Genomic DNA, 26,385 nt, shown 5'->3' on the forward strand with positions numbered 1-26,385 from the left:
TCCCATTCTGTGGCAGGTCGCAGACTGTGAAATCCATACTGAATCTCTGACTTTCTTTCACTGGATGTCTGATATTCTTAAATACCTAGGGAAGCTCTGTGATCTTTTCTTTCCCCTACAGAAGATATAACTTGCTGCAGAGGTTTGTTGTCTCTGCTCTTCAGTCTCCATGTTCTGTACAAGAGTCCTGTCAGTCTGCTACGTGAACTTGCACAAGACATCCATGCTTGCCTGGGAGACATAGATCAGGTATCATGCAGAAGCAGTCTCACTCTTCATCACTTGTTGCTATCAGGGCAGAAGTGAGTCCACCTCTGGTGCAAACTGTGTGACAGCAGCTAAGTTTTACTCACCAGAATTTGTTTTCTCTCCTTGACCAGGATGTAGAAGTGGAGAGTCAGTCCCATTTTGCCATAGTGAATACCAAGACTGCAGCCCCTACTGTCACTGTGAGTCAAAATACTCTGTATGGAATAATCTGTAGTGTACAGGGCTACTCTGCTGTAAGTAGCTGTAGATGCCCATTGTGCCAAACTCCTCCAAAAATTCTGTTTTGTTATTGGTGTTTCTGTCCTAGCTGCTGGTTCTGGGTCAGGCAGATAAGGTCCTTGAAGAGGTGGATTGGCTTATCAAGAAACTCACCAGTCTGGGATCAGACACATCAGGTATTTAAAGTGGTCCACTTCTTACTGTTACACCTTTGTCAAAACCAGATGAAAATAGAAAGCAAAATAATATTTGGGGTGCTTGAAGTACCATCAAGTCTCCCTTCAGCTGTTTTCACATGAACAATGGAAGACAGAGAATGTGGTCACAAAATCCCTTCAGTAATTATTTTCCCTGTGCCACTCTGGTGCTTTTTGCACCAGACACAAAGGTCTTTTGTGGCTCCCACAGGCATAACTGGATTCATTAGACACATGTTCACCAGGAATTCATCTCTTTCTTCTAGAAGACTCTTCTCAGACATCAAACCAAACCCAGGCTCTGGAGAAAGGTGTAATTCTGCAGCTGGGGACTCTGCTGACAGTTTATCATGAGCTGGTACAGACAGCACTCCCTGCAGGGAGCTGTGTGGACACACTGCTGAGAAGCCTCAGCAAGACATACACAATTCTCACCTCCCTCATCAAACATGTGAGTGCTGCTCTGCTGACAGGGGGCTGGATAGGATCTAAAAACTTTTTCCCCATCTTGCTACAGCGAGCTCACAGTGACCCCTGCAGCAGCTATGCTCAATACTGGGCTGCTGATTTCTTGCAGGAGTTCTTATTCTGTTGGCTTTCATGCTCTCAATTTCATGACCTTTCTGAGCAGTGATAGTTTGTAGCAGTGAAGATAAGGTAAAGCTGCTCTCCAGCTGAAGTTGGCTGCCTGTGGCTTGGAGTGGCTTTTCCCAGAATATCTTGTAGGTTCCTCTGTATGCCACAGTGTACAACAACACCAGCAGTGTTGTCACAGTGCTTAGCAGTCCTGCCCTGGCCACTCAGTCCCATCTGAGGCTTGAAGCATCAGAGGTGGGGCCATGAAAGCAGGCTAACAGAGATAGTTTGAGACAATGTGGTGGATACTCCAGCGCTGTCTCACGGCTCTGGAATGCAGGCATGGCATTTGCGACATAGCAAGTCTCTGGGGCAGATAGTTCTTACAGGTCCTGCCCTCCCCACTGGACCACTGGATGAGCTGCTTTGAGCCCTGCCTGGAAGTACAGGTTGCAGGGTGGGGAACAGAAGAAAATCTCTCCTGTTTTCCTTGCAGTATATTCAAGCATGTCGCAGCGCCTTGAATGCAATTCCAGGAAGGCTGGAAAAGCTGGTGAGTGTGAGCCCGCTGCTGGAGGGAAGGGACTGTTGCCTTGAGTTAGGAGAAACACCAATCTCTCTGCTTCTCTGCAGGTGAAGCTCTCGGGTTCCCATTTGACCCCACAGTGCTACTCATTCATTACTTATGTACAGGTAAGGCCTAAACTAAGTGGCAAAATCACAGGCTACGTATCTGAAGCTGAGAGGTGCATCACCTGCAGCACGTGGGCACCTTTAGGGATTATTAAGCTTCTTGACAAGATTTGATTTGCTTATTGTTCGAGCTTTAGTGTGTTGAGTAATAATATAAGCACTTCAGCACCACTGGGACCAAGCATGCTGACTTTTTGCAGGGAAGGAAGAGTGGGGAACTGGTGTTTAGTTGGCTTTTTTTTTTCCCTCTATTTGTGTGGATTTTTTTGGGTAAGATTAATACTGCTGTTAACCACAATGGCAAATAAAGGTCAACAACACTGCAGTCATCACAGTGTAAAGTGATGTGGCTGCCAAAACCTGCAGTGCTGAAGATGGGATTTAGCTGCTTGGAGAGGAATTAGGTGCTTGAGTGAGGACTGCAGGATCTGTACAACAGACGTGGCATACTGGGGAAGGTGGAGTGGGGTGCAGAGGTACTGCTGCTAGGGACTTCCCTCACAGACATATTTCTGAATCTACAAATCATCAAATCAGTTTTTCTTTCCTTCTTTTTTTGAAATTCCCACATTTCCATCCTTCTTTTATCACTATCTTTCTGTCTTGCTGCTAATGCAGTTAGCTGGCCAGAGCAAAGACTACTTGGCTGGCCTTTTGTCTCTGCTTAGCCTCTAATTCCACATCTTTTGGCATTCTCCTTCAGAACATCCACAGTGAGAGCTTAAGCTTTGCAGAAGAGAAGAAAAAGAAGAAGAAAGAGGATGAAGCTGCTGCAGTCTCCACAGTCATGGTAAGACTGACTCATTTCTATTAGAATGTGGGCTGTATTTGAACCTGGTTGGGATCATCCATCAAGGTTTCTGTTATCTGGTGGCTTCTTATAGATCACCAATAGGAATTATCATTTGGGTCTGTAAGTAAAAATTTAATTTACCTTAACTTCAGAGAAAAGTCTACAAAACCCACCAACAAGTAAGGTTGGAAAAAAAAAAAAAAAAGCAACCTTCACTAAATGCAGCCAAAAAGCTCACAGACATGAAACAAAGGTCAAGTCTGGACAGTCTGTCCTGTCTGGTGTTTTATCATGTGGGGTAAGCTATGAAATTGCAGAAATGGCCTGCACTGTTTAAGTGTTTCTTAATTCTATCAGTACATTTATAGATGAAGTAGTGGATCCCACTAAAGTAAGGCAGTTGAGAGTAACATGACCATTTGGTTGGGAGCAAGTGAGCAGGCTGGTAAGTTCTTGGTCTTTTATGTCCTTTTATTTGTGCTCCCACCCAGACAGCATTTCCTCTGTCTCGTCAGTTGTCCAGACATTCCTCTGATGTTAAGGGTTTAAAAGCCTCAAGCATGATCTTTCCAGTTGTTTCCTGAGTGTATGGAAATGGACTGAAATGCTGCATGTCCTTTTGCCACGCTCATCATAGAGAACAAACATCAGTGGTGGTAAATAAATAGGGTAAAAAAAAATGGTGAAACAGCAATATGCTTGTTGCCTGGGAGGTGTATATAGCTTGTGATGGCTTTGTAGAGCTGGAGCAAAGGAACTTTTGCTCTGATGGCTGTTGGGCACAATCAGGACTGTGGGCTGCCCACAGAATACACAACAGTTCTTCCCTGCAGAACTGCTGTGGGAATCAAGTCACAATCATAGCAAAGCTGGCAGGGCTTGCAGGAGGAGGACTGGTATGGAGCAAGGGTAGTAGAAACACTTCTAAACCAGGAGTGTTGTGGTCTTCTTGTCATGCCACAGTGTCATGTTCACTTCCAGGTCTGACCTCTCACTCTCCTCTCTGTGTTTCAGGCTAAGGTGCTTCGGGAGACCAAGCCAATCCCAAACCTGATTTTTTCAATAGAGCAATATGAGAAGTTCCTTATCCATCTCTCCAAGAAATCAAAGGTAATATAAAGCAGAGCTCTTCTGTGACCTGAACTCAGTGGAACAATGGAATCAATGGCATGGTAGAGAGCTTATTGCTTTTCCACCTTTGGAAGTCTTTGGGCTCAAATTAAGAAGGTAGAAGGACCTTGCACCTCTTTCAGCCTCTGCCCAAGCTCCTGGCCCAACACTGCTGAACTGCTGTCACTGACAGCAGCAGTTGGCAGTGGCAGCAGCACCTGTGACTTGACATCACGTGGTTTCTGGTTGAGCAGAAACTTACTTACACACCCAATTCCAGCTTTCCTCTCCACTCCCTGTGTGTTTCATAAGCAGGAGAGAAATATTACCCCCATGAGGTACTATATGAGAGTGAGAGTAACTGATAATCACTTGGCTTTTAAGAAAACATCAACAGGCCCCTGGATGGTATGGGAGCACATGCTTTTTCACCAACCTTTTGTTTCAGTCCTGCATTATTACTGTGATGGGCTCAGTCCCAGTGCTGTGCAAAGGACTAGGCAGTGTAGAAAACTAAGATGCTAATGAGTTTCACCTTGGCTGTTGCAGGTGAACTTAATGCAATACATGAAGCTAAGCACTTCCCGGGACTTCCGCATCAACGCGTCCATGCTCGACAGTGCCTTGCAGGAACATAATACAGAGGATGCTGAAAATGAGCCAGACGACAACCAGGTCAGAACTCATTTAGATGCTTTTACCGGTAGGTTCCCCCCTCTTTTCAACCAAACCTGTCTGTGACCAGGTGTTATGTGAAATTAGGGCAGTTTGTCTTTCCTGGGGTACTTCTCACTTTATGCTGACAGGAAGGAGCTAACAGCCCTTCTGCTCCAGCCCTCTGCCTTGAGCCACCTTTATTGCCAGCTATCTGAATCTCTGATCTTAGGGAAGTGAGACTGCTTCTTAGGGCCTTGTTGTTTGCCATGGCAAGCAGAGAGATCTATCCATTAGCTCTGAGGACCTACTGGATGGCCAGGATCAGACCTTTACAGCATGGTGGTTTTGTATGCAGGTTACTTTTTTATAGAAACAGCTGCAGGGAAAACTGCAAATATCACTCTCCTTAGAACCATCTCTACTAGATGGTGCCAGTGAAGGTAGCACAACTTGTGTTGGATAAAAAAAAAAAAAACCAAACAATTTGATGATTGTCCAGATTTTTATTGGTGCTTCTGCCCATATTTTCCTGAGTGTTTCAACAAGCCAAATCCCAGAACAAGCAGTCCAATGGTCTGTTCCAGTATGAACTGGGGGGATCCACAAGGAAAGTCTCAGTGGGTGAGAGGAGTCCCACATTAAGGACACTTTGTTTAGGGAGGAAAAAGAGAAGTCATAGAAATACTGTTCTGCACATCTAGTTTCTTGCTTTAAGTAAACATTCACAAAAAACTAATCACACAAAACCAATCACACTCTGTACTGCTACATTCTCTCTCTCCAGAGCAGCACAGCAGAGCAGACAGATGAGAACCAGGAACCTAAAAAGAAGAGACAGCGAAAAAAATAAACACAGGGTTGCCACTGCTCCCTCCTCCCACAGTGCCTGTTCTGTGGCAGACTCGCCTTGGAGGGCTGGGTATGGAGACAATGGTTTGGTTTTCCTCTTGCCAAATAGCTTTGACTTCTTCCTTTGTGTCCATGGGCATGCACGCAATGATTCCAGCCCCTGCCTCAAGTTTTACAGCTGGCTGCTGCCCTTGGAAGCACCTCTGCTATTGGGATGTGCTGCTATCAAGATCTTCTTCCCCAGGAACATCCCCCTTCTTGCAGCAAAAAGGAAACAGAGTGACCAGGATCAGTCCTGCCAAAAGATCTCTTTTTGAAAGGACAGCAAGGCTCCGGCATGCTCTCTGGACAACTGTCATTCTGGCACTTGAGCATCATCATTTCTTCTCCAGAGAACCTTTGGTTATTTCAATTAGCTGATATATATCCAGTGCCTCTCCTGGAAGACAATGGGATAATCAGTTCCTTACATTCTGCAGTACACCCAGAGACTGTGTAACATGAGTGTGATGGTCATGATTCACTTCAGCTCAGAGCGTGTCCCACAGAAAGCCCTAAATTTGTTCAAACTTCTGTTTTGTGTGGTGGTGTGAAAGCAGAAACCAGCACCAGTAGGAAGCTGGAAACATGAGCTGTTTCCCCCGAGCTGAAGCTTGCTGCTGCTGCAAGCTCCTAAGAACAGAGAGGTGACAGCTTCCTCTGGCAAGACTGGTTTTGTTGTTATGTTTTTACTGTGCTGCACTTGTTTAATTTGCCTTGTTCTTGGTGAGAAGTACCCTTTTTTTTTGCCCACAGAACACAAATCTTCCTTCTAAAAGCACCCTTTGCACATTAAACTCCAAATAAATGTTACCTATGGGTGGAGTGTCTGGTGTATTGAACAAACCCAAGGACAGGTTCTTGTCCTTCTCTGGCATAATGCTGCCACAGATGGAGGAGGAGGAGCTGTTAAAGCACCTACCAGCCAAGAGTTTAAATGTGATGTTGAGTGCAGTCAGAGGTGACTGTAGACCCTGGGATGGTGGGCGAAAAACACAGCAATGCCAAGTTGGTTCTCTGAAAAGAGCTGGGATGGGCTGAGGGGCAATAGAGGGGAGAAGAAAGTACTGAAGGCTGGAAAAATTTGCGTGTGGAGGGGATTATGAAGGGGGTTTATCTTGCAAAGACACCACTTACCTTGAGGGATCCCATATTTCTTCTCCATGCCAGTTGGATTTGATGGTGTCACACAGTTCATGGTCACCTCTTTCCTTAAGCACTGGTCAACATCCACTGCACTGAAGAAAGCCACTGACTGTGGCAGATCCTGGATGCCCAGTTTGTAGGCAAACATGCACCTGGAAGAATAAGAGCTCAGCTTCAGCAAACACTGGCCAGACATCACTAACAGGCACCCATGTCACGTGGTAGCTGCAAAACAAGGTGCTTGTTAAGCAGTGGGTAGCAGGAGGGTGAAGCATTGCTAACATGGGAGAAACAGAAACAGGGTATGTTGAGTCTCCTCAAAGAAAGGAAGGACCCAGCCCTTTGCTGCTGGCTAATCCACCCAGGCACAGCAGACACTGGATTTTCCCAGCAGGAAGCCCTATGCTCAGGAGCTGGCACAAATGTCAGGGCACTGCCCTGCTGCCCCAGCACAGAAAGGCTTTTGCTCCACCTGAGAAACCAGCTCAGCTCTGGCTGGCTCCTGTATAACCACATCCACCCCACAGTGCCAGGGGGGATTTGGCAGAGCTGGATGTGACAGCTGGATGGAAAGGAGCCCTTCAAGGGCAGGAACCCTCCAGGCTGAGCACAACCTTGCAGGGGGCTGGGAGGCATTGGGAATGTCCCACGCTGTGGAAGGGGCAGCATTGCACCACAGCCAACAAATCATGTATCTCATTGTCCCCTGGAGGGAGGGAGATGAGGGACACAGACAGGCTCCCAGCTGCTCAATCAAGCTCAAGGACTGCTGCAACATGATGACTGCATACCTGAAGGGAGCAGGAGGCAATGTGCTTGCATCCCAGCAGAATGGAATGATCAACCCTATCTCTTCAGAAGCCAAAAGCTGACAATATCCCCCTCTTGCAGCAAATTATCCCCAGAAATCAAAGCTGAGCTCCATTTATAGCCATGAGTGAAGGAATCCCAACTCCCCCAGCACTGCCTGTTTCCCTTGGACAGACAAAAACTGTTGGGCAGACAAAAACTTGGGCAGGGCAGCAGCTTGGTGTGGATAAAGCTGACCCCTCTGCTGTCACCCTAGTCCCCTGGAGGGGGCCCGAAGGGGCTGGCACTTGTTCCCAGGAGACACCACAGCCACCACATCTTACCGTGTGAGCAGGTTGGTGATCTGCAGGGCCAGGGCTGCCCGGTAGCGATCCTGCTCCTGGACCAAGTAGCGCACCTCGTCGTGGATGCTGATGCAGAAGCGGCCATTGATGTCAAACTCCTCAAAGAGCCACTTCATGGCAACCAGCATGAGGTGGAGGTAGTCAACAGCCGAGCTCTGGACCACCCAGTTCACTCTGCTGGTCAGAAACTGGTGGACAGAAAACACAGATGGATGCATCAGGGTCCAGAGGCCGATACCGATACAGGAGAGCTTGCAGGAGAAGCCTGACAAATTCAGGGTTGTTGGGTTTTCTTGATGGTGTGCAGGTAAAGAATAGGGGCAGTGGGTTTCTTCATGGCTCCCAGAGCCTACTGGTTCTCCACAACCTAAGAAGATCTAACCCTGGGGTTACCATTTTGCAAAAGACAAGCAAAGCCAAGAGCTCACAGCACACAGCCCTGTCCTTACCTCCCCCTTGGCCACTGCAGGTTCCAGGGCCCTACTGATGTGACAGCCCAGCACCGGGGTCTGTGGTGAGGGGGATAAGGCAATGCTCTCCAGCTTGTTGAACATCTCTGACTCGGTGCCTCCAGCCCACACTCTGTGCTGCACCACATTCCACTTCTTTGTTTTCCTGGGGGACCTAGTGGAGCAGAGGGGAGGTTTGCTGAAGTGTGGGACAAGGCTGCAAGTTGCATCTAAGAGCCTCAAATGGTTTGGGGCAGAGTTGCTGCCAGTTGTTCACTGGGACAGACTGGGAGCCTCCAGATCAAACAGACCCAGCCCTGGGAAGGCAGGGAGGAAGGATCAGGACCATCTGACTGCAGTTCCCTATGCCTCACAGCCTGTTGCCACCAGAGCCATGTAGGGTTGGAGCATCTCACCTTTTTGTGGCTTCTCTCTGGAGCTGATAGACATCCTGGGCTGACACCGAGCCATCCTCTGCCCTGTCCACAGCCAGCTCCAACTTCTTCACCAGCCACTCCCCCTCCTCCGAGAGATGAAACCTGGAGGGGACAGTGACCCAGACTTAGGTCCTATGGGACACTGCTCTGCTCACCCTCCACCTCCCCAGTTGGCACCCACCTCCGGACACCCTTGGTGACAGCATACATCTGCTGAGCCTTCTCCCGGGCCTGCTGCTGGGTCAGTCTGTGGTTGAACTGCATCAGCAGCCGCTCAGCAAAGGGCTGCCCGGCCCCGTAGATGCGCCCATAGTTGAAGATCTTGGCGTGCTCCCGGCTGATGCCCACCGTGGCGGCCGTCTTGCTGTGCAGGTCTGTGGCGTTGCTCTTCTTCCCCTGCAGGGTCATCCAGCCAAAAGCTGTGCAGCCTGCCCAGGAGGGGAGCAGAGTTTGGGCACCCAGCAGGATGGAGCTGGGGAGGTCATGCCGCCACCCAGCAGCCCCAGCTCACCGTGCATGCCAGCAAAGTGTGCCTCGCCCAGGATGGCAGCGATCCACAGCTCCTGGGAGTCCACATCTGCACCCACCAGGGAGTAGCCAGGTGGTACCTGGACCATGGCTTTCAGCTCGCTGCCCACCCGGTCAGCCTGTGGGATACAATGACCAGCTCAGCACAAGCCCTGCATCTCCCTCTCCTCCTCAGCCTTCCTCCCACAGCTGTGGTATGCCAGCACGGCCCTCCCCATGCCCTAAGCCCTGCCCTGATGGTCAAAAATGGCTTTAACACACACATTGGGCATCCATCACTTGGTTATTCACCCCAGTGCAGAGGAAGAGGAGCTTGGGGAGGGACAGGAACTGGTGCTTGAGAGTTTTCTTCTTTCACCACATTTTGAAGCTCAGGATCCTCCACTTCCCCTCTCCCAGCATCATAGCACATCAGCAGCTCTGCCACCTCAAACCCTAGCACCCAGCCCCACCTCCTATTTTCAACTGCTCCTACCAGTCCAAAACACACAAAGGGGGTGCCAAAACATCCCCCCCTAAGGACCCAAGTGAGGCTGTACCCGGGCATTGCTGGCTGTCAGCCACGTGGGTTCCACCGCCCGGCGGGTGATGGTGCCTGCGGTCACCACTTGCGGCAGGATAGCTCCGTAATCATCCTCCTCGTTATAGTCAGGGTGCCTGGGACAGAAGTGAAGGTGAGCATCATCCTGCAAGGGCTCTTCTAGAGTGGCACAATTGGGATGGTGATCTTGTCTGGGGCCATTCCTCCCCTACCTGGTCACCACACGGGGTAGCTCCCCCTTCTTCAGCCACACCACCATCTGGGAACTGGAGGGTGGGACACAAACACGCTGAGCACCTCCATCTGCACCAACACCCCCAGGACACACCACAGCCTCCACCCACAGGGATGTCTTGATCCAGATGAAGGTGGCTGCTCACCTGATCCGCTTGTGAGCGTTCCTCCAAAACGAGATCATTTTGTTGATCTCGAGGGCTCTGGTCCCGTGGGTGCGGCCCACAGCTGCCCGCAGGGTGCCATCCTCCATTCGGGGCAGGAAATCCTTGGCAAAAGGGCTTCCCACGTTGTTATCGTTCCCATCCTTTAGTGACAAAGGAGGTGCCAAGGTTCAGCACACCACTGCTTGACATCAGTAAAGCTCTGTGCATCCTCCTGCCCTGGCTAGAGATGTCTTTCCACCATCCTGTCCCACGGGACAAGATCACACAAGGTGGCAGGAGTCCTGCAGCACCAGGGTGACTGGCAAGGTGACAAGGTGACATGGCCACGCATCAGGATGAGGGGAGTTGGGATATGGGGCTGGCTGGGAAGCCCCTAAGAAGGGCTGTAGGAGGAGCCAACTTGCCTTGTGAGGCAACTTGAAGAACCAGCACCCGGGGATATTGACATCGTTGTAGGGACCATTCCCATGGTGGAACGAGGGCTGGCTGCATGCCTTCAACAAATCAAACTGATGTGGAATTCCTGTGACCATCTCCTCCTGTGAGTAGCAATGCAAGGTGATGTCAGCAGGAGGGGCAGATCAAGGAAACAGAGACAGATCCACCATCCCATCCCACAGGAAACCCTCTCCACCTGTGCCAGGTCCTGCTCTGCTCTACCTGTTTTCTCCTCCATGTCCACCTCAAGCTGATTCAGCTCTTCCACCTAAGGCAGAGAGGGACCAAGAGGGTCAAACACAACTTCTCCAGTGATTTAGCACTTACTAAACAAAATCTCTGACTTCCAGCCTGCAAAGCCATGCACAAAGTTGGTGTTCACATGCACATGGGAAGAAGCCCATCCCCATATCTCCCTCCCACCGAGGGACCCTCCATCCCTTCCTTCACCGTCTGCCACATTGTGCTGTCAACCATCACCAGCAGCTCCTCCTCCATGGCAGCCTCCAGCTCCAGGGGCTGCTCCTTGCCTTTCTCCAGGCAGTGCTGCCTGTACAGGTACTCGATCACCCTGGCAGGGAGAGAGCAGGGCTCAGGCACCCATGATGGGGACCAAGGCTCCAGGGCAGCACCTGGGCAGGGGTCTGTCAAGCTCCCAGATCCCAACACGGGGCAGCTCAGCACCCCACTTACATCCCCCTCACCTGTGGGGGCAGGAAGGACCTTCTGCCTCTGAGGGGACTGCTGGCAAATTGTCCTGCCTCCCCGGCACCAGGTAGCCCCAGCCATGCTTCTCTGAGTAATGGAGGGGGAAGCCATCCCAGGCCAGGCGCATCAGCTTCGGGGTCACCCTCATCTGCAGGCTGATGAGACTGGGTCCTGGCACCCACCCTGCATCCTCCAGGCGCGGGCAGAGCTTGCGGTACCAGCTGAGAAGCAGCAGAGATGGGTCAGAGAGTGCAGAGTAACCCCCTGGGACACCCAGGGTCCCCAACTCACCCTGGGTGGCCTGGCAGGTGCTGGAGTCTCTTGGGTTGCAACACGACCGTCTCCTTCAGACGCTCCAGGCAGACCCGGCTCGCAGGGGCTTTTAGCTCCTCATCCTCAATGGGGGGACCAGGGTCTGGTGGGGCAAGAAGGACAGGACTGGAAGGCAAAGACCCCTCTGTGCCACCCCACCAGGGATGGGGACCTCAAACCAGCCACCACCACCTGCCCCAGCCAGCACAGGGACACAGGTCAATGAAGCTTCATCCTGCTGGCACCAAATACCCACATCCCTCCCCTGGGCACCCACAGGCAGTACCCCTTGTCCCCAGGACCACCTGCACTCACCTTCCTGCCACTCCTCTGTGGACCCATCTACACCCACTGCTGCTGCAGGGGCTGTGCTGTTCCCATCCTGATCCTTCTTCTTCTTTTTCACTGGGATCTTCTTCTGCTTAAACTCCTGTGTGTCCCACTCGAGATCCCACAACCAGGGGTCATCCTTGTACCTGCCAACACACCACTGTCACACCACAGCTTTGGTCCTGTCTCCAGCATCAATGCACAGCCCCCCATGGACCACCCAACTGTCTGGTCTCTGTCCTGCAAGACCATGGGTACCTGTCCTCATGCAGCAGCTGGCAGGCATCATTGGCCAGGTTCATAAGGGACTTCTTCATCTCCTTCTGCAGCTCCTCATAGATGTTCTGAGCATCATCCACATACCTCTTCCAATTTCCATTGACTGGCAGGTAGGACACCCCCATCTCCAGCATCCCTGCAAACGTCACAGGATGGGGGCACCTAGAGCCCAAAGCAGTGAGGGATCAGGTATCTGTTGGAGGGGGTTAGCCCTGGAAGCACCAGACTACAACAGACACGAACTTGGCTCACTTAGTTTTCCCACCCTGTGCAATGCTGAATGCTCTTCTCCTAAACCCTGGATTCCTGTATCTTCTGCCTGCTTGCATAAACTGCTGCCCTAAAAACAGCCCTGTGCACTAACCCCAAAGCTGTGTCACTCTGATCTGCATCAGGATGTCTGTTCACCCCCTTCAGCCATGCTCTACTGTCATTTATTCCTTCCCATCTGCAGATGAGGGGCCCAAGGTTCCTCCTGAAACAGGGGCTCATGGCCCTCCAAAACCTCTCACTGCCACTCCAAAGACATGAGGAGCTGCACCCCATCCCCAGAGGGACCATGGTCCTCCCCACTGCCAACCAAAACCTCAGCCCCTCAGCCAGCACCAGCCACAGCCTGGTGGCTCTCACCTCTCCATGAAGAGCGGCAGCTGCTCCTGAAACACCTCATGGGTGGCCTGGACATCACGGGCACAGTAAGACATCAGGTCCTGGGGATAGGGGCAGATGAGATCAGACAAAGCAGCCACCCTTCTGCCAGCACAGGGCAAAGCCCCAGGGCTGCAGGAGGATGGGGGACATCACACCCCCCCAGAACATCACAGCACACCCAAAGCCCTCACAGGAAAGGGCAGCAAAATGGAAACTACCCCAGCTGCTGTTCCCACCCTGCTCCCCGCTCCGTCAGGATGCTGGGATGGCTGCCCATACCTGGAAGTGGCTCCTGATGTCAGCCATGGTCCCCTTTACAAAGAGCTCCCGCGCCTCCTTCTCCAGCGGCTGCCCCCCAACATACAGGGCATGCACATCAGCCAGGTTGTTGATGCTGCTGACATGCACCCAGTCCCACGAGGTGATCTGCAGACAACAGGGTGGTCAGGTAGCGCAGGAGGAGGACTGGCAGTAGCCAGGACCAGAAGAGGTGAAAGGTTCTGCTGCTCCATTCTAAACCAAGGGCACTTCACCTGGAAGGCACTTCAGGCAGCAGAGCTGCTCCAACAGCTCCTGCTCTGCTAGGGCAGGAGCAGATGGCCCCAGTACAGGAGCAAACAGTCCCAACTACAGGATCAAACAGTCTCCTGCCACCCACACCCCAGCCAGTGGCTCAGCTCCCTTACTCACAGCTGGTCCCTCCATTTTGCTTCTCGTTTTCTTCATGTGTTCCTTGACCTCCTGCAGCCCCTTCCTCTTGCCATGCTTGGCAGCCATCCACAGGCTGCGCTGGAAGCCTGTCAGCCCCGAGATGGCCATGTGCATGCTCATGGTGTCCAGGAAACGCACCTTGGAACCCTGGGACATGCCAGGGGAGGAGAAAAGAAATTATCTGGGACATGCTGGAGAAACCATGTGCTGCCAAACATCCTGCAGCTGCCAGCAAGGACTGCCCTGTGGTACAGAGCTGCAAGTCCTCTGCTCAGCATGGTTTTGTCAAGGCAAAGCTTTGCTTCCCAGCACCCCTCTTCTAGAGCCAAGGGCATCCTGAGCAGTCTGGCAGCTGCTCAAAGGCTCCTGCCATGTCCCCAGCTGCAACCTCACATTCTCTAGCAACCTAGAGAATGGGCTGCAAGAACATCTTCCCCTAGAGGAACCCAACCTCAACCTGTTCTGCAGAGCAGAGCAAGCACAATCCTGGGGTACCTGTTCAGAAGAGCATCTGCAAAAATAACCCTGAAAAGCCAGCAGCCCTGTAACAAACCGCAGCTGCCAGCAAAAAGCGATGGCACTGTGGGTTACCTGGATGAGGTACTGCTCCTTGATGAATGCCCGGTCAAATGCCACGTTGTGCCCCACCACCACTCTCTCCAGCCAGTCCTGTTTGCCAGCACAGCTGGCACCTGCTGGGCTCTCCAGGGGAATGAGGTCAGCCAGGGTGAGGTGACTGGACCAGGAGTAGCGCTGCTCCAGCAGCCGCTTGCTGCACCACGAGTACCTGCAGAGAGAGGGCATGTGGCACCACGCAGACATCAAAAACTAAGTAGGGGCTCCCAGAACCCAAAGCACCTTCCATGCCATGCTGTGGGGTGCTGAGCAGGATCCTACCTGACTGACCCTGGGGAGCACTGCACTTGCCAACCAGGACACACATCCCAAGCTTGTTTTCCCTGCAAGCCAGCCATGGTTTGCAGGAAGGGACTCCACTCGAAAGCATCCCCATCCCTCCCAAAACTCTCCCCCCCTCCACCACAACCCCAGGGTCACTGCTGGGACCACATCTCACCAGGCATGTGGTGACACAGCCACAGCCAGCGTGGGGCAATGGCCATCAGTCACGCACACCTCCACGTCCAACACCACCGCCCGCTCCTCAGGGAAGTCCACAGCTTCTGCTTGCCCATCAGGGCCATAGCGGGTCCAGCCCAGCTGCCAAGCCCACTGGGTGGGCATGGGGGGCAGCTCGCATTGCAGCAACTCGTTGGCTGCCTCCAGGTAGGGCAAGCTCTGCTTCTGTGCCAAGAGGCGAAAATGCTCATCGATGTTGTCCCCATACATGCGGGGCAGCTGCAGGTCCACATCGGGCAGTGTGGAGGTCTCCTTGCCCCACAGGTCATGGTGCTGCAGGTGCTTCACACTCCGCTGGATCTCCTCTGCCGAGTAGTGTACCTGGGCCCCCCGGAAAATCTGCTCATGGAGGGTCCTGGAGAGCATCTGGATGTTGAGGGGGTTCATGCGCTGCTGCCCCTTGTCAGGCTCGGAGCTGGGGGTCCCAGGCAGTGGGCAGCTGGCAGAGGAGCTGGAGGCATATCTGCGGGGCTTGGTGCTGCAGACCCTCACCGACCTCCTGCAGAGCCAGCGCCGCATCTCCTCCCTCCAGCGGGGCTTCTCCCCCCCCGGACGGCCAGAGCTGCGGGGCGAGAGGAACAGTGACGAGGAGTTCGGCACCGCCCGCCCGGCACGGAGCTGCCCCGGGCACCACCCTGTCGGGGGAGGATAGCTTGGGCTGCACCCCCTGCAAGTATGCAAACACCCTCCCCGCAGACACGCACCCCCCTATACAGCCGCACCACCTCCCCCACATAAATTCATGCACCCCACTATACACCCGTGCACCCCCCTATACATCTTTGCACCCCTCTATACGCCCGTGCACCCCCTTATACAGCCGTGCACACCCTCTCGTAGGCGTGCACAGCCCCCATAAGTACGCACGCACACACACGGCCGTCCACCCCGCTATACAACGGCGAAACACACCCCGCTCCCATACACACATTCCCTATACAGCCCCGCACTCCTATACAGCCCCTGTTACACCCTCGTACCCCCGTTACCACCCCGCACCCCCCGTTACCGCCCTTACCTCTCCCCTGCCCTCGCCTCCCTGCCCTGCGCCGGAGGGCGGATCTAAACCGCGGCGCCCGGGGGAGCTTCCGGCCGCGCTGACGTCCGGTCCCGTGTCCGCTCCCCCTCTGCCCCTCAGTGCACATGGTACAGTCCACTGCCGGTAGGTTCAGGATGCTGCGCGGAATCACGATTGCAGGGGCGGCCGCGTGGCCTAATGGATAAGGCGTCTGACTTCGGATCAGAAGATTGCAGGTTCGAGTCCTGCCGCGGTCGGCGGGAGCGCCTCCAGGGCGCTGTCCGTTTTATCCTGATTCTGCCGGGAGCCCAGTGCCACCCGTCCCCGCGGGTGCTGTGGAGGAGCTCACGCGGCGTAATGTTTTTAGTCTTTCCATTAGCCAGAGATAGGGGAAAAGGAGGAGCGCGGATTTGAGCGCGGAATCTGACACTGACAGCGCCTCGAACACGAGTGTCGTTGGGCCATCCCAGTAGACAGCCAGCGGGGGAAGTCACTGTGTTGTTCTGATACTGAGGCTGCACAGGCCTGGTCCCGCTGCCCAGCTACCCCTCTGGCTTCAGGGGATGTCATGACCCGAGGTGGCAGGGACAGCAGCCGTGGCCCTGCTGTCCATCCTCCGCTGTTCCCCATCCACTGCCTGCTTGCTCTCTGTCCTCTGCTGTCCAGCCAGCCAGCCAGCCCACTCGCTATTGCCCCCCCTTCTCCCATCTATCCCTTGCTCCCTGCAGCCAGACCTATGTTCATATCATGTACTTACAGACCTTATAGCAACGTTCAACAGAAGCCAGGCACCCACCCGCACCCCAAAACCTCCCACCTTAAAGCTCCCAGGCCTCAGAGTAGCTTTGAGCAGGCAGTGGGATCCGGGGTCCCCTCGTCTGGCCCAGCTGGAGCGGCGGATGTGTGCCAGGAGCTGGGTATGGGATGTGTGACATGGGTGGGGTCAGCCCGGTGTCTGAGGGAGCTGGAGAGCCCAGGGTGACCATAGCATGAAGGGACAGGGGTCAGGGAAGGGTTTATAGGGTGAAGGAAAGAGGCTACAGGGTGCAGGGGTAAGGAACTGCTGGCGTCCCAGCAGGTGGTTGCAGGCTCCCTGTGTCCCATAGGGGTTCTTTTAGCCTGGGAGGTGGCTCCTGACAGAGGCCAACCTGTCCTTGGCATTGCAGGGTGCCGTGCCCAGCCGGTGCCAGCCCGTGCCGTGCCGTACCGATCCGCCAGGAGGAGCTGCGGACCCGCCGGTACTGGCCGCACCTTCCGCTTTCCAGCGGGTACCGCTCCCGGACCATCCCGTTGTGAGCTCCCGATGGGGCACCGGGCGGCGGCTTCTGGGCACTGGGAACTCCTTCCCCGGCCTCTGTAGAGCTCCAAACCCGTGGTGCACTGTCCTCCCTTCCAACCCTGCACCCCCCCAGGCCGCACAGGTCTCTCCTCTCAGGGGAGCAGGATTGGAGGGGGGGGGGGGGGGGACGGAACAGCTATGCCTCTCCTGTCCAAACAGTCTGCACCAGCATGTGAGGGTGAAGAATACACTTCACACGCACTCCTCGAGCCGCTGTTTTCTGCGGATTTAAATGCATTTTAAACCTTCCCAAAAATACCTGCTGCCCCCACCACCATCCTGGGATTCGATCTGAGGGGAGCAGTGCTTCACCCCCTTTTACCCAGCAGCGGAGAGCACCCGGTGCCTTCGCCTGGAAGAATTTGTTCCCGAGGGGGATGTCCGTACTCAGCACTTCATCCCCCCCTAAAAAAAAAAAAAAAAAAAAAAAACACACAAAAAAAGGGGAGCTTGAGGTTTCCCCGCATTTCCGCGGGAACGGTGCGGAGCTAGGGGTCTTGCTCTGTGAACTGATCTGGAGCGAAGCAAGGAAAGGTTTCGGTACCCCCTGCTACGAGGTGGCTCTGGGAAAGGAGCTGGCTGCGGTGCACTTGTTCTCCCCTCGATGCATTATGTTAACGCGGATTTCTTCTTCCTTGGAAGCTTTGATCTACTTATTTTTATCGTGCTCAGAAAAAACAAAAACAAAAATCCATCCCACAAAAAAAAATCCCTCTCCTTCAAGCGGAAAATAAATAAATGAATAAATAAATATATCTCGAGGAATTTATTCTCTCCCCTGATTCCTGAAGTCCTCTCGGGCGGCATCGCCATGAAGAGGTGTGATCGCAACCATCCCTTCCCCTTTGCCCGCAGGCAGGACCGGGCCGGAGCTACCTGTACTTCACCCAGGTATAGTCAGGAAGGTTCGGAAAGGTGTGGTGCCGGTAGAAGAAAACTCCACCAAACCAACACGAAATAAAATCAAAACCCCGCCGTTTCAGCAGGGCTGGTTGCATAAGTCGGGATGGGGTGGGTAAGGTCTTTTTATTTTTCTCCCCTAGACTCTGTCTGCCGGGGAAAGCATCCTCATCCCTGTACGCCCCGTCGGGGTCAGGTCCGGGCGGTGGGAGATGTGACACACACACCCCGCCTCTACCGTCCTTGGAGACCCCGCTCTCCGCCGGGGACTCGATGCTGTCGTTACGGTGGGACTTTGTTTAACCTCTTTGCACCCGGAGCCAGGGGTCAAGGGCTTCCTTTTCCCCCGGGTCACGGCCGAGAGGCTGCCGGTCGCACAGGGAGGACCCCGCAAACTCCTATCACCCTCTCGCACCGAGAGGATGAGGATGGCGCCGGGTGGGTGTTTTGGAGGTGCAAGCGGTGGCTAAACATCAGCCCAGACCAGGAGGGAGGGATGCGGAGGAGCAACCCCTACCCTCCAGCATCTCCCAGCTCTGCATTCCCCTCCCAGATGGAGAAAGCCTATTTTAACGGGGTGCCGGTTTTAACGGGGTTTTAACCCCCCACCCCAGCAAGCAGAGGTGTCTCAGCTTTTCCCTTCAGAAGCCAAGAAACGCGAGAAACGGACAATTTTTATAGGTGACGTACGGGGTGGGCTTACAAGAGAATAGGTGCCCAGCACCTGTCTTTGAGCTTTTTTTTTTTTTTTTTTTTTTTTTTTTTTTTTCCCTCCTGAAATAACACTTTCCTGCAGTTTCTAGCTCGGACCCCCTTTTCCAAGCTGGAGGGGGTGGATGGAGATGGAAGGGGGGGAAGCCAGGAGGCGGAGAAGAAAAAGGAAAAGAAAAGCCCCCCGCATCCCTCTATATTCCTGCTCGGGAGACGATCCCCAAAGCTCCTAAAATGCGCGATGGAGCGGGCGAAAGGAGGCAGGCGGGAGCCGGCTCCGAGGTGGAGGGGTCGGGGGTGAGATGGAGGGTGCAGGAAGGACCCTTCTTTTTCGAGATAAAGGGAGAACCAGCGAGGGAGGGAGGCTGGCGACACGGTGGGAATCCGAGGTAAGTCACTTCCTGCCCGCAGTCGTGGTACCAGAGCCCAGGACTTGCGGTACCGGAGATGCAGGGAGGGGGTGGGAGTGGGGAATGATTTGGAGGTGTAAAAAGAGCCCGATCCTGGGGGTATCCAAGCCCAGAGCTGCTCCATGCCCACCTGGGCCGGGCTCCTGCGGGGCCGAAGCTGCTTTGGCGGCTTCAGTTCCTGTGAAGATGGGTCAGGGTTACTCCGGCTCGAGGGCTGCAGGCAGCCCCTGCCCGCTCCCTCGGGGCTGAGCCGGGGTCCTTTCGGGCGGAGCAGCGCATGGAGCCCGCTCCCAGCTCCCGGGGCTGCTCCCGTGTGTGTCTCAATTCGCTCAGGCTTGACTTGGCAATAAGCTCTCTCAATAGGGTGACAATAGAGCCCCGGTGGGAGCCGAACAAAGAATTAGAAAGTAGTTAAATTGCTGGACACGTCCATCGCCTGGGTGCTTGAATTAAAAAAAAAAAAAAAAAAAAAAAAAAAAAAAATCGGAGAAAAGAAAAAGCAGAGAGACTTTTCTTTGGGCTGGTGAGAAAATGCTCAGGGTAAAAGTTGGTTTGGCATCTTCATTTCAGCGACAATGGAGCAGAGCTAATTCAATAGGAATCGCGGGGATTTTTTAATGAAAAGACCGCCAGGGTTACACCGAAGTTAAGCTCTTGTGAATTAATTATTAGGGCAAATAAACTGGGAGGGGGGGGGGGAGAGCAAAGGAGGCAGGGGGAGAGAGAAGAGTGCTCGTGAGGGAGTGTTGCAGTTTTTTAATATTCTCCTTTTCGTGTTTAACGACAATGCCATTAGGTTTTCGACTCTAGGTGAGCTAAAGGATTTCTTACACTCCCCGGGAAGAGAAGACGCTTTTTTTTTTTTTTTTTTTTTTTTTAATGGTGTTACTTAATTTATTTTAAAATAAAATACTATGGAATTTGGCAACGAGCTCCGGTTTCTGCTGGCCGTGGCATTTGGGGTTATATTCCCTTTCGTGGCAACTCGCAGATGCAAAAAGGAAAATAACAGGGGAATTTAAAAACACGAATGTAAAGGAGAGGTGGCGTGTTCGGCTGTTGCAGGTTTCTCGGGCTCGATCGGTTTATTTTTTTCTACATAGAAAAACCTGTCTGGGAATCCCTGTGTGTTCATCGGGGTGGCCAGAGACTCCCCAGAGCCGCTCCGGGGCATCGGTGGAGTGAATCGGAGATAAAAAATAGGAACCAGGTTACACGCAGGAAGGAAGAGGAGAGGTCGGATGCGGAGTAAAGGTGTGCCAGGAGGGATTTGGGGCTGACAGGGGTTGGTGTGGGGTTCTGTGGGGCATTTTTTGCCTTACTGCAAAGGCTACAGGAGAAACAGTATGTGTGCAATTTTATAAAGAAGATAAGGGAGATGGGAATGGAGGGGGAGCGGAGGAGGGAAGTGCAGGTGGTACCTGCTGTGCCCGCTCCCCTGCTCCAGCTGCTTGCGGCTGTCGGGGTGAAGCCATCACCGGAGCTGGGCCTGGCCCTCGGCGTGGTGGTGGTGGTAGGGATGGCCGTCGAGGTGGGACTCCCAACCTCCGGGACCGGAGCTGCAGCCGGTGCCCAGGTTCTGAGGGACAGCCGGAGCGGGCTGGGCCGGGCTGGGCCCGGGGAACGCGGGGACGTTCAGCATTTGGACAGCGGGACCGGGAGGGGCTGGGCAGGGAGGGGCCGGGGGTGGTGAGAGATGCCCGGGGCAGCGGGGGACAGGGGATGGCTGCAGTCCTTTGCCTGGTCGCCTCGGGGTGAAGGGGGTCCTTGAGGCAATGGAGGTCATCTCCGAGGGGGCTTTGGCCGCGCCCTGCCCTGGATCTCCCCCCCCCCCTTCCTCCCCGGAGAATCACCCTCTGGGCCCGGGGCAGAGTGGAGTGCCCGGTGGGGCGGCCAGGTGAGCGGCGGCTGAAGCGAGGGGCAGTGGGTCTCATCGGGGGTGGGGGCACACACACAGCCCCTCTTCCCCATCAGCGGAGCCTCATCCTCGGGGGGTAATTAAAGGGGTGAGGCGGAGGGGCTGCGCTTTCTGCTCGGCAGAGCCTGCCAGCCACCAACCCCCGCCGCCACCGCCGCCTTCCTCCCGTCCTCCTCCTCGCCCCCTCCCTCCCCCCGCCTTCTCCCCTCCCCCTCTCCCTCCTCCTCCTCCTCTCCGCCATGGTTGGAGTGAATAGGAGGCTGCCGGGCTGACGTCAGTGCGGGCAGAGCCTGCCGGCGGCGGCAGCTCCTGGCCATCGACCAGAGCCGGCACCGGCAGCAGCCGGGAAGAAGCACGGAGCACAGGCAGAGCCGCCCCCACCGCCTCGCGCCCAGGGCTGGGGGCCGTGGGGACCGCTGCTGGGCCGGGGGCAGCCCTGCCCACCCCTCTGACCGCCCGCCCGCCCGGGGGAGGGGGAGGCAGCCCCCGCAGCCCGCTTCTCCCGGGGACCACCGTCCTGCCCTCGGCACGGCTACCAGAGTGAGTGTCGCGGCCGGGCATCGCCGCCCCGGCGGGGCGGCCCCGGGGAGGAGGGGGGGACTTTTCCCCTGGGGGTGGGGGTGCACATCGGCGGCCGGCGGGGGGAGGGCTGGAGGGAGGGGGAGATCGGGGAGACAGAGTTGCACGGTCCCCGTCGGGACGCTGGGCGTCTCCAGGTGCCGGCACCACGCGGGACCAGGACTGCCCTGCCCCGCTCCTCGGCTCCGGCCCACCCGTCGCGGGGAACGAGTGGGAGACACGGGGGACGCTTTTCTGCCGGGGACGCGTTTGCTCCGGCAGCCTCTCCCCGGCGGCCGGGACGATGCAGCTCGGCAGCGGGACCTGGGAGTGCTAAGCCCGGACGGGACGGCGGGGAGTAGGGGACAAGCGCTACGTGGGGTGGGGGCCGCTGAGTTGCCCCTAAACGTCCTCGCTTGCCGGTAGTACCGGACAAAACGCCGCTACGAGGCCGAGTCTGCCCGGGCAACCAAGCTTTAGGCCGCGGGAAAAATACGGGCTCCTGGAGAAGTGCTTCCTCCCGGTGCAGCGGGGGCTGCTGCGGGGCCTCGCTTCGCTGCGGTGGGCACCGGGGCACCCCGCTCGGATTTACTGCTGAGGAGCAGAAGCGGGGCCTTTGCTTCCCGTACCCCGATCAGCCACAGGCTTCTGATGCTGGAGGATTTTATTTTTCAGTTGCTGTATCTCTTTTTTTAAAAATGCTTTATTTTATTTCATAATTTTCCCTTTCCCTCCGTAATCTTTATTTTCTTTATTTCTTTCTCTCTTTTTGTTGTTTAATTCTTTTATTTTTTTGCTTTTTCCATTCCCCCCCCCCCCCTTCGTTTTTTCCTTCTGCTGCTTCCCACCTTTGGATCCTTATTTACTTGGGGTTTGGTTTTTGGTGTGTGTGTCTTTTTGTGGTAGGTGTTTGTTGGTTTTTTTGTTTATTTTGGGGGGTTTTTTTGTTTGGTTTGTTTGGGGTTTTTTTGTTTTTTGTTTTGCTTTTTGTGTGTGTGTGTGTATGTGTTTTTGTTGTTGTTGTTGTTTGTTTTTTCCTTTGTATCTCCCTGGAAGTAAAACGCATTTTAGGCCTCAGCCTTTAGGAGACCGGAATCATAACTGTGCAGATGGCCTGAGAGCCTGCACCTTGCCGGATCCCCTCGACGTGCCACTACCCCCGACCCCCGGCCCGCAGCATCTCTCCCCGCCGAGCGAGGAGGGTCCGGGACCGTAGCGTCCTGGGTCCCCGGCCCCCGACGGCCGGAAAGAAAGAAAAAAAAAAAAAAGAGCATTCGAGGGCTGGGACGCTGCTGCTTTGCCTTTTCAGCGCCGGGGCTTGCTGAGAGGTGTTTTTTAATTGCTAAACAAAGCAACGCGTTCCCTTCACTCCCGTCGGGCGCTGCCGCTTGTGCGCGAAGCCTCAGCTATGGGAGGAAAAGAAAAACAAACAAACAAAGAAAACAAACCAACCCCAAAAAACAATCACGAGAAGATGCAGCTCAAGGCGGGGAGGCACGGGGGGTTACTTCAGGTTGTCTAAAAATAACTTCTCCTAATTAAAGAAAAGTGACGTCAGACGTGCAGGACGTAGAAGAGGGGAAGGCAGCGGACTCATTACAGGGCGATCACGTTAAATAATTGAGGGGCGGCCCGGTGACAGAGCGGGAGCTGGGCAGCGGGGTTCTTTCCCCGAGCTGTCGGCGGGGCCGAGTCACCCGAGGCGGGAGTGGGCAGCGGGACCAGTCCTGGTCCGGGTCCCTGTCCCGGGCGGGAGGTGCAGCACCATGGCCAGGGCCCCGCCGGCTATGCCCGTCCCGTCGGGCCGCCCGCCGACGCCCGTTGTTTCCTCTCCTGGGTGGATGCAGGGGAAGGGCGGTCCCAAGGTGAGGCGGGACGGGGGCTGCCTCCGGGCGCTGCCCGCTGAGGCTTCTGGAGCCCTGGCAGCCCCCGCCGATCTCTCTCAGGATGCTCACTGGTGCTTTGCGCTATGCCAAAGGAGCCATTTTGTACGTATCCTACTAAAATTGTGCCAAAATACCCCCCAGCCTTAACCCCCCAAAAAACCTCAAAAGAACAACAAAAATTCAAAACAAATCCAACGCCTAAAAATGCCTCAAAACACCCCAAGCGAAAGGTGCGATTTCTTCCCAAGTGCTGGGTTTCTGCCTGCACGGAGCTGATCGAGGCTGGGGCTCCTAGCAGAGCAAGGCATACCGGAAAAGGAGCAGAGGGGAAAAATAAATATAATATATATTCCTGTCAAGAAAATCGCCTCCTCCTTTGCCCGGTGCAGAGAGGAGATCCCGTCCCCAGCCCCGAGCAGCCCTGCAAGGTGTGGTGTTTCCCCTGCAGCATCCTCTCCCCAGCGTCACGGCGGCCCGGGGGCTCGGCACAGCGGGCGGGAGACCTCGCACGGCGGCTGCCGGGCAGATCCGGCTGTGCCCGCCCGGGCCCCTTCGCAGCTGCCGCAGGGACGGCAGGGCAGGAGCGGGGCCGGATCGCCGCCCCAACGGCCCCGGGCGCGGGGGAGGCTGCCGCGGCGCCTCACGCTGCTCCCCTCCTCTTGGGCCCCGCGGTGAGTAACGGGGCCTCCCCCTCGTGTGGGGAAACTGAGGCCGGGCCGTGGCCGAGGCCAGCCCCCCGTGTCGCCTTGTCCCTCGGCACCGCCGTCGCCGCACCCCCCGGCTGCCCCTCGCTGGCGGCGGGGCGGGTGGCCGCCTTCTCCCGCCCCAGGAGGAGAGCACACAGGCAGCGATCACCCTCACAGTGACAGCCATAAATTAGGAGAAAATCCAGGGCTGAAATATTAAGGAGATCGAATTCGTGACTTTTTTTTTTTTTTTTCGTCTCGCCTTCTCTAGGGGGCAAACTAAAATAAACCCCGGCCAAGCGCCCTCCCGAGCGGGTCCGGGCCGTGGGGAAGGCATGGAGGGGCTAGGGACAGAGCAAAGATTTCTCTCCACCCTCCGCAGCACCGTCGGCGTGGCCGGGGCACCCCTGAGCCCGTTTCTCGTTAAGCAGGAGGAGGGAGGGAAGCGCCGGTTACCGGGCAAGGCGGCTGGGCTCGTCCGGGCACCAAGCGCAGCAGTCCTTCAGCTCTTAGCCTTATTGATCTCGTAGATTTTATTTATTTGATTTTTAATTTTTAGTTTTAGTTTTAGGTTTTTTAAGAAGATGGAGGGGAGGAGGGAGGCGAGGAGAGAAAGAAATAAAAAACCCGAGTGGCTCTCGCCGAGAGACGGAGCAGGCGGGACCGGCAGAGCTGCGCTCAGCCGCGGCTGCTCCCGCCGCGATCGCTTCGTTTCGCGGCTCCCTCGTTTTGCAGTAGGTCACATTTTACTCTCGCCTCGGATTTAAAAGAAGGCGGGGGATTACTTTTATTTTTTTAAATTTTTTTTAATGCGGTATAGGTCAGATAAGCACCCCAGATAATCATACTTGCCTCTTAGCATTTTATTATAATCATTATTATTATTGTTGTGGTTATTATTTGTCCGTGCCGGGTTCGCTGTTACACGCATATGGCGTTAGGAAGCTATGCGGGAAAGAGCATAACCTGGAAGGAAAATAATGAAAATAAGGGGGCAGAGAGGATGGGTGCGGGGTCGCGGGTGCGTTCCCAGCCCCCGGGTGAGTCTCGGGCCTCGTGTCTGGCTGCGGGGAAAGGGACTGATTCTCGGGGCTGTCGCCGGGAGCAGAGGCGTTTCGGGGGGAGGAAAAGGTGTGAGAGGAGTGCGCTGGATGTGTGGGAATGCTGGGGGAAGACCAGGGAAAGGCAGAAGGGGACGGGGGAAAGGGGAGGAAAATGGACGAAAAGGAAAAGGAGGGGGGAGAGGAAAGGTCGGAGAGAGAGGAAAGGCAAGAGGGGAAGAGGACCGAGAGAGGGAGGAGGGAAAGGGGAGAGAGAAAGGGGAAAGGGAATACGGGGAGGGAAAAGGGAGAGGGAAAAGGGAGAGAGAAGTGAAGACAAGAGAGGGGAAGGGGAGAGAGGAAAGTGAGAGACAGAAAACAGAGAGGGGAAGGAGAGAGAGGGGAAGGGACAGAGACAGAAGTGAGAGAGAGAAAAAGGAGAGAGGGAAAAGGGAGGGTGGGGAGTGCCAAGGACAGGGAAGTTAGTTGCAGGTGTCTCCCCGCTCGGGCGGTGCAGGGGTTGCTGCTGCCTCTCTCCCCTCCCTGCCGGCCCAGCCGAGCTGCCGCGGAGGCAAGGCGGGGCGGGCGGAGGGGGGCCGGTGGCGGGGCGCGGCAGGGGTCGGTATCGCCCGGTACTGGTCCGGTCCGGTACAGTCCAGAGCGGTCCGCCCTGTCCATCCCGGGGGCTCCCCGCCGCTCCTCTCACGCTCGGTCCGGGGCTGGAAAGCGCGGGAAACGGGGCGCTAATTTAAATGTGGGGTCGGGGATTGGCTGTGGTCGGCGTGACGTCACTTCCCAAAGGGGGCGATTACCATGCGAGGGGAGTAGAAGTTGGGCAGCGGGGCGGGAGCGCGAGTGCCGCTCGCCCGGGCCGGTACCGCGGCAGCTGCCACGGCTCAGCACGGCTCGGCTCAGCCCCCTCGGCTCGGTACAGCCCGGCCCGGCCCGGCTCGGCTCGGTACGGCGCGGTTCAGCTCTCAACACCCCGCACTGAGCGCCCGTGGCAGCCCCGCAGCCGGCGGTGCCGTGCGCCCGTGGCTCAGCCCCGGCTCGTCCTCTCTGCCTTGTATTTATCTTTTTCTCTTTTTTTTCCTCTCTTTTTTTTTTTTTTTTTTTTTTTTTTTTTTTTTTTTTTTTTTTCCCCTCTCCTCTCTCTTTTTTTCTTTTTTTTTCCTTTCTCCTTTCTTTTTTAATTTTTTTCTTTCTTTCTTTCTTTCTTTTCTTTTTTTTTTTTTTTTTTTTTTTTTTTCTTATACATATATATGTGTGTATGTGGTTCCCGGTGGCAGCTCCC

At 55.1% G+C, this 26,385-nt stretch overlaps 2 protein-coding genes and 1 non-coding gene across 4 annotated transcripts in view; 2 read left to right on the top strand and 1 right to left on the bottom strand.

Annotated features, from left to right (window-relative positions):
* FANCI (FA complementation group I) overlaps positions 1–6,223 on the top strand; it is a 24,624-nt gene extending 18,401 nt beyond the window's left edge. Inside the window, exons 28-37 of one of the 2 annotated variants that reach the window (XM_071754325.1) lie at positions 122–249; positions 381–449; positions 578–665; positions 953–1,137; positions 1,759–1,815; positions 1,896–1,955; positions 2,659–2,745; positions 3,763–3,858; positions 4,408–4,533; positions 5,300–6,223. In XM_071754325.1, coding sequence (XP_071610426.1) covers positions 122–249; positions 381–449; positions 578–665; positions 953–1,137; positions 1,759–1,815; positions 1,896–1,955; positions 2,659–2,745; positions 3,763–3,858; positions 4,408–4,533; positions 5,300–5,365 — 962 coding nt within the window. In that variant the 3' untranslated portion in view covers positions 5,366–6,223. The remainder of the gene's footprint in view (positions 1–121; positions 250–380; positions 450–577; positions 666–952; positions 1,138–1,758; positions 1,816–1,895; positions 1,956–2,658; positions 2,746–3,762; positions 3,859–4,407; positions 4,534–5,299) is intronic. The other variant, XM_071754326.1, reaches the window with a different exon arrangement.
* On the bottom strand, positions 4,999–15,703 carry POLG (DNA polymerase gamma, catalytic subunit). Its single transcript, XM_071754327.1, has 23 exons — positions 15,644–15,703; positions 14,564–15,187; positions 14,080–14,275; positions 13,468–13,635; positions 13,057–13,203; positions 12,757–12,836; positions 12,106–12,288; positions 11,833–11,993; positions 11,497–11,620; positions 11,202–11,426; positions 10,948–11,068; positions 10,694–10,765; positions 10,464–10,598; positions 10,039–10,199; positions 9,871–9,924; positions 9,657–9,774; positions 9,101–9,236; positions 8,771–9,017; positions 8,569–8,691; positions 8,153–8,327; positions 7,683–7,891; positions 6,541–6,701; positions 4,999–5,803 (listed from the first exon to the last, which is right to left on the bottom strand). Exons 2-23 carry the CDS (start codon positions 15,142–15,144, stop codon positions 5,742–5,744), a joined length of 3,639 nt encoding a protein of 1,212 aa, XP_071610428.1. The 5' UTR covers positions 15,145–15,187; positions 15,644–15,703; the 3' UTR covers positions 4,999–5,741.
* Positions 15,704–15,827: 124 nt separating this feature from the next.
* On the top strand, positions 15,828–15,900 carry TRNAR-UCG (transfer RNA arginine (anticodon UCG)). Its single transcript has one exon. It is a non-coding gene; the product is annotated as a tRNA-Arg (tRNA).
* Positions 15,901–26,385: the final 10,485 nt, after the last annotated feature.

The sequence above is a fragment of the Heliangelus exortis genome, chromosome 11 (assembly GCF_036169615.1).
Source record: "Heliangelus exortis chromosome 11, bHelExo1.hap1, whole genome shotgun sequence".
Lineage (NCBI taxonomy): Eukaryota > Metazoa > Chordata > Aves > Apodiformes > Trochilidae > Heliangelus > Heliangelus exortis.

Coding starts and splice junctions, on each gene's coding strand:
- POLG (XM_071754327.1), bottom strand. CDS start 15,144: ATGCGGCGCTGGCTCTGCAGGAGGTCGGTGAGGGTCTGCAGCACCAAG. Junction 10,599..10,693: donor CAGAGCAGGACCTGGCACAG/GTGGAGAGGGTT, acceptor TGCTACTCACAG/GAGGAGATGGTCACAGGAAT. Junction 8,692..8,770: donor GTCACCAAGGGTGTCCGGAG/GTGGGTGCCAAC, acceptor TGTCCCCTCCAG/GTTTCATCTCTCGGAGGAGG.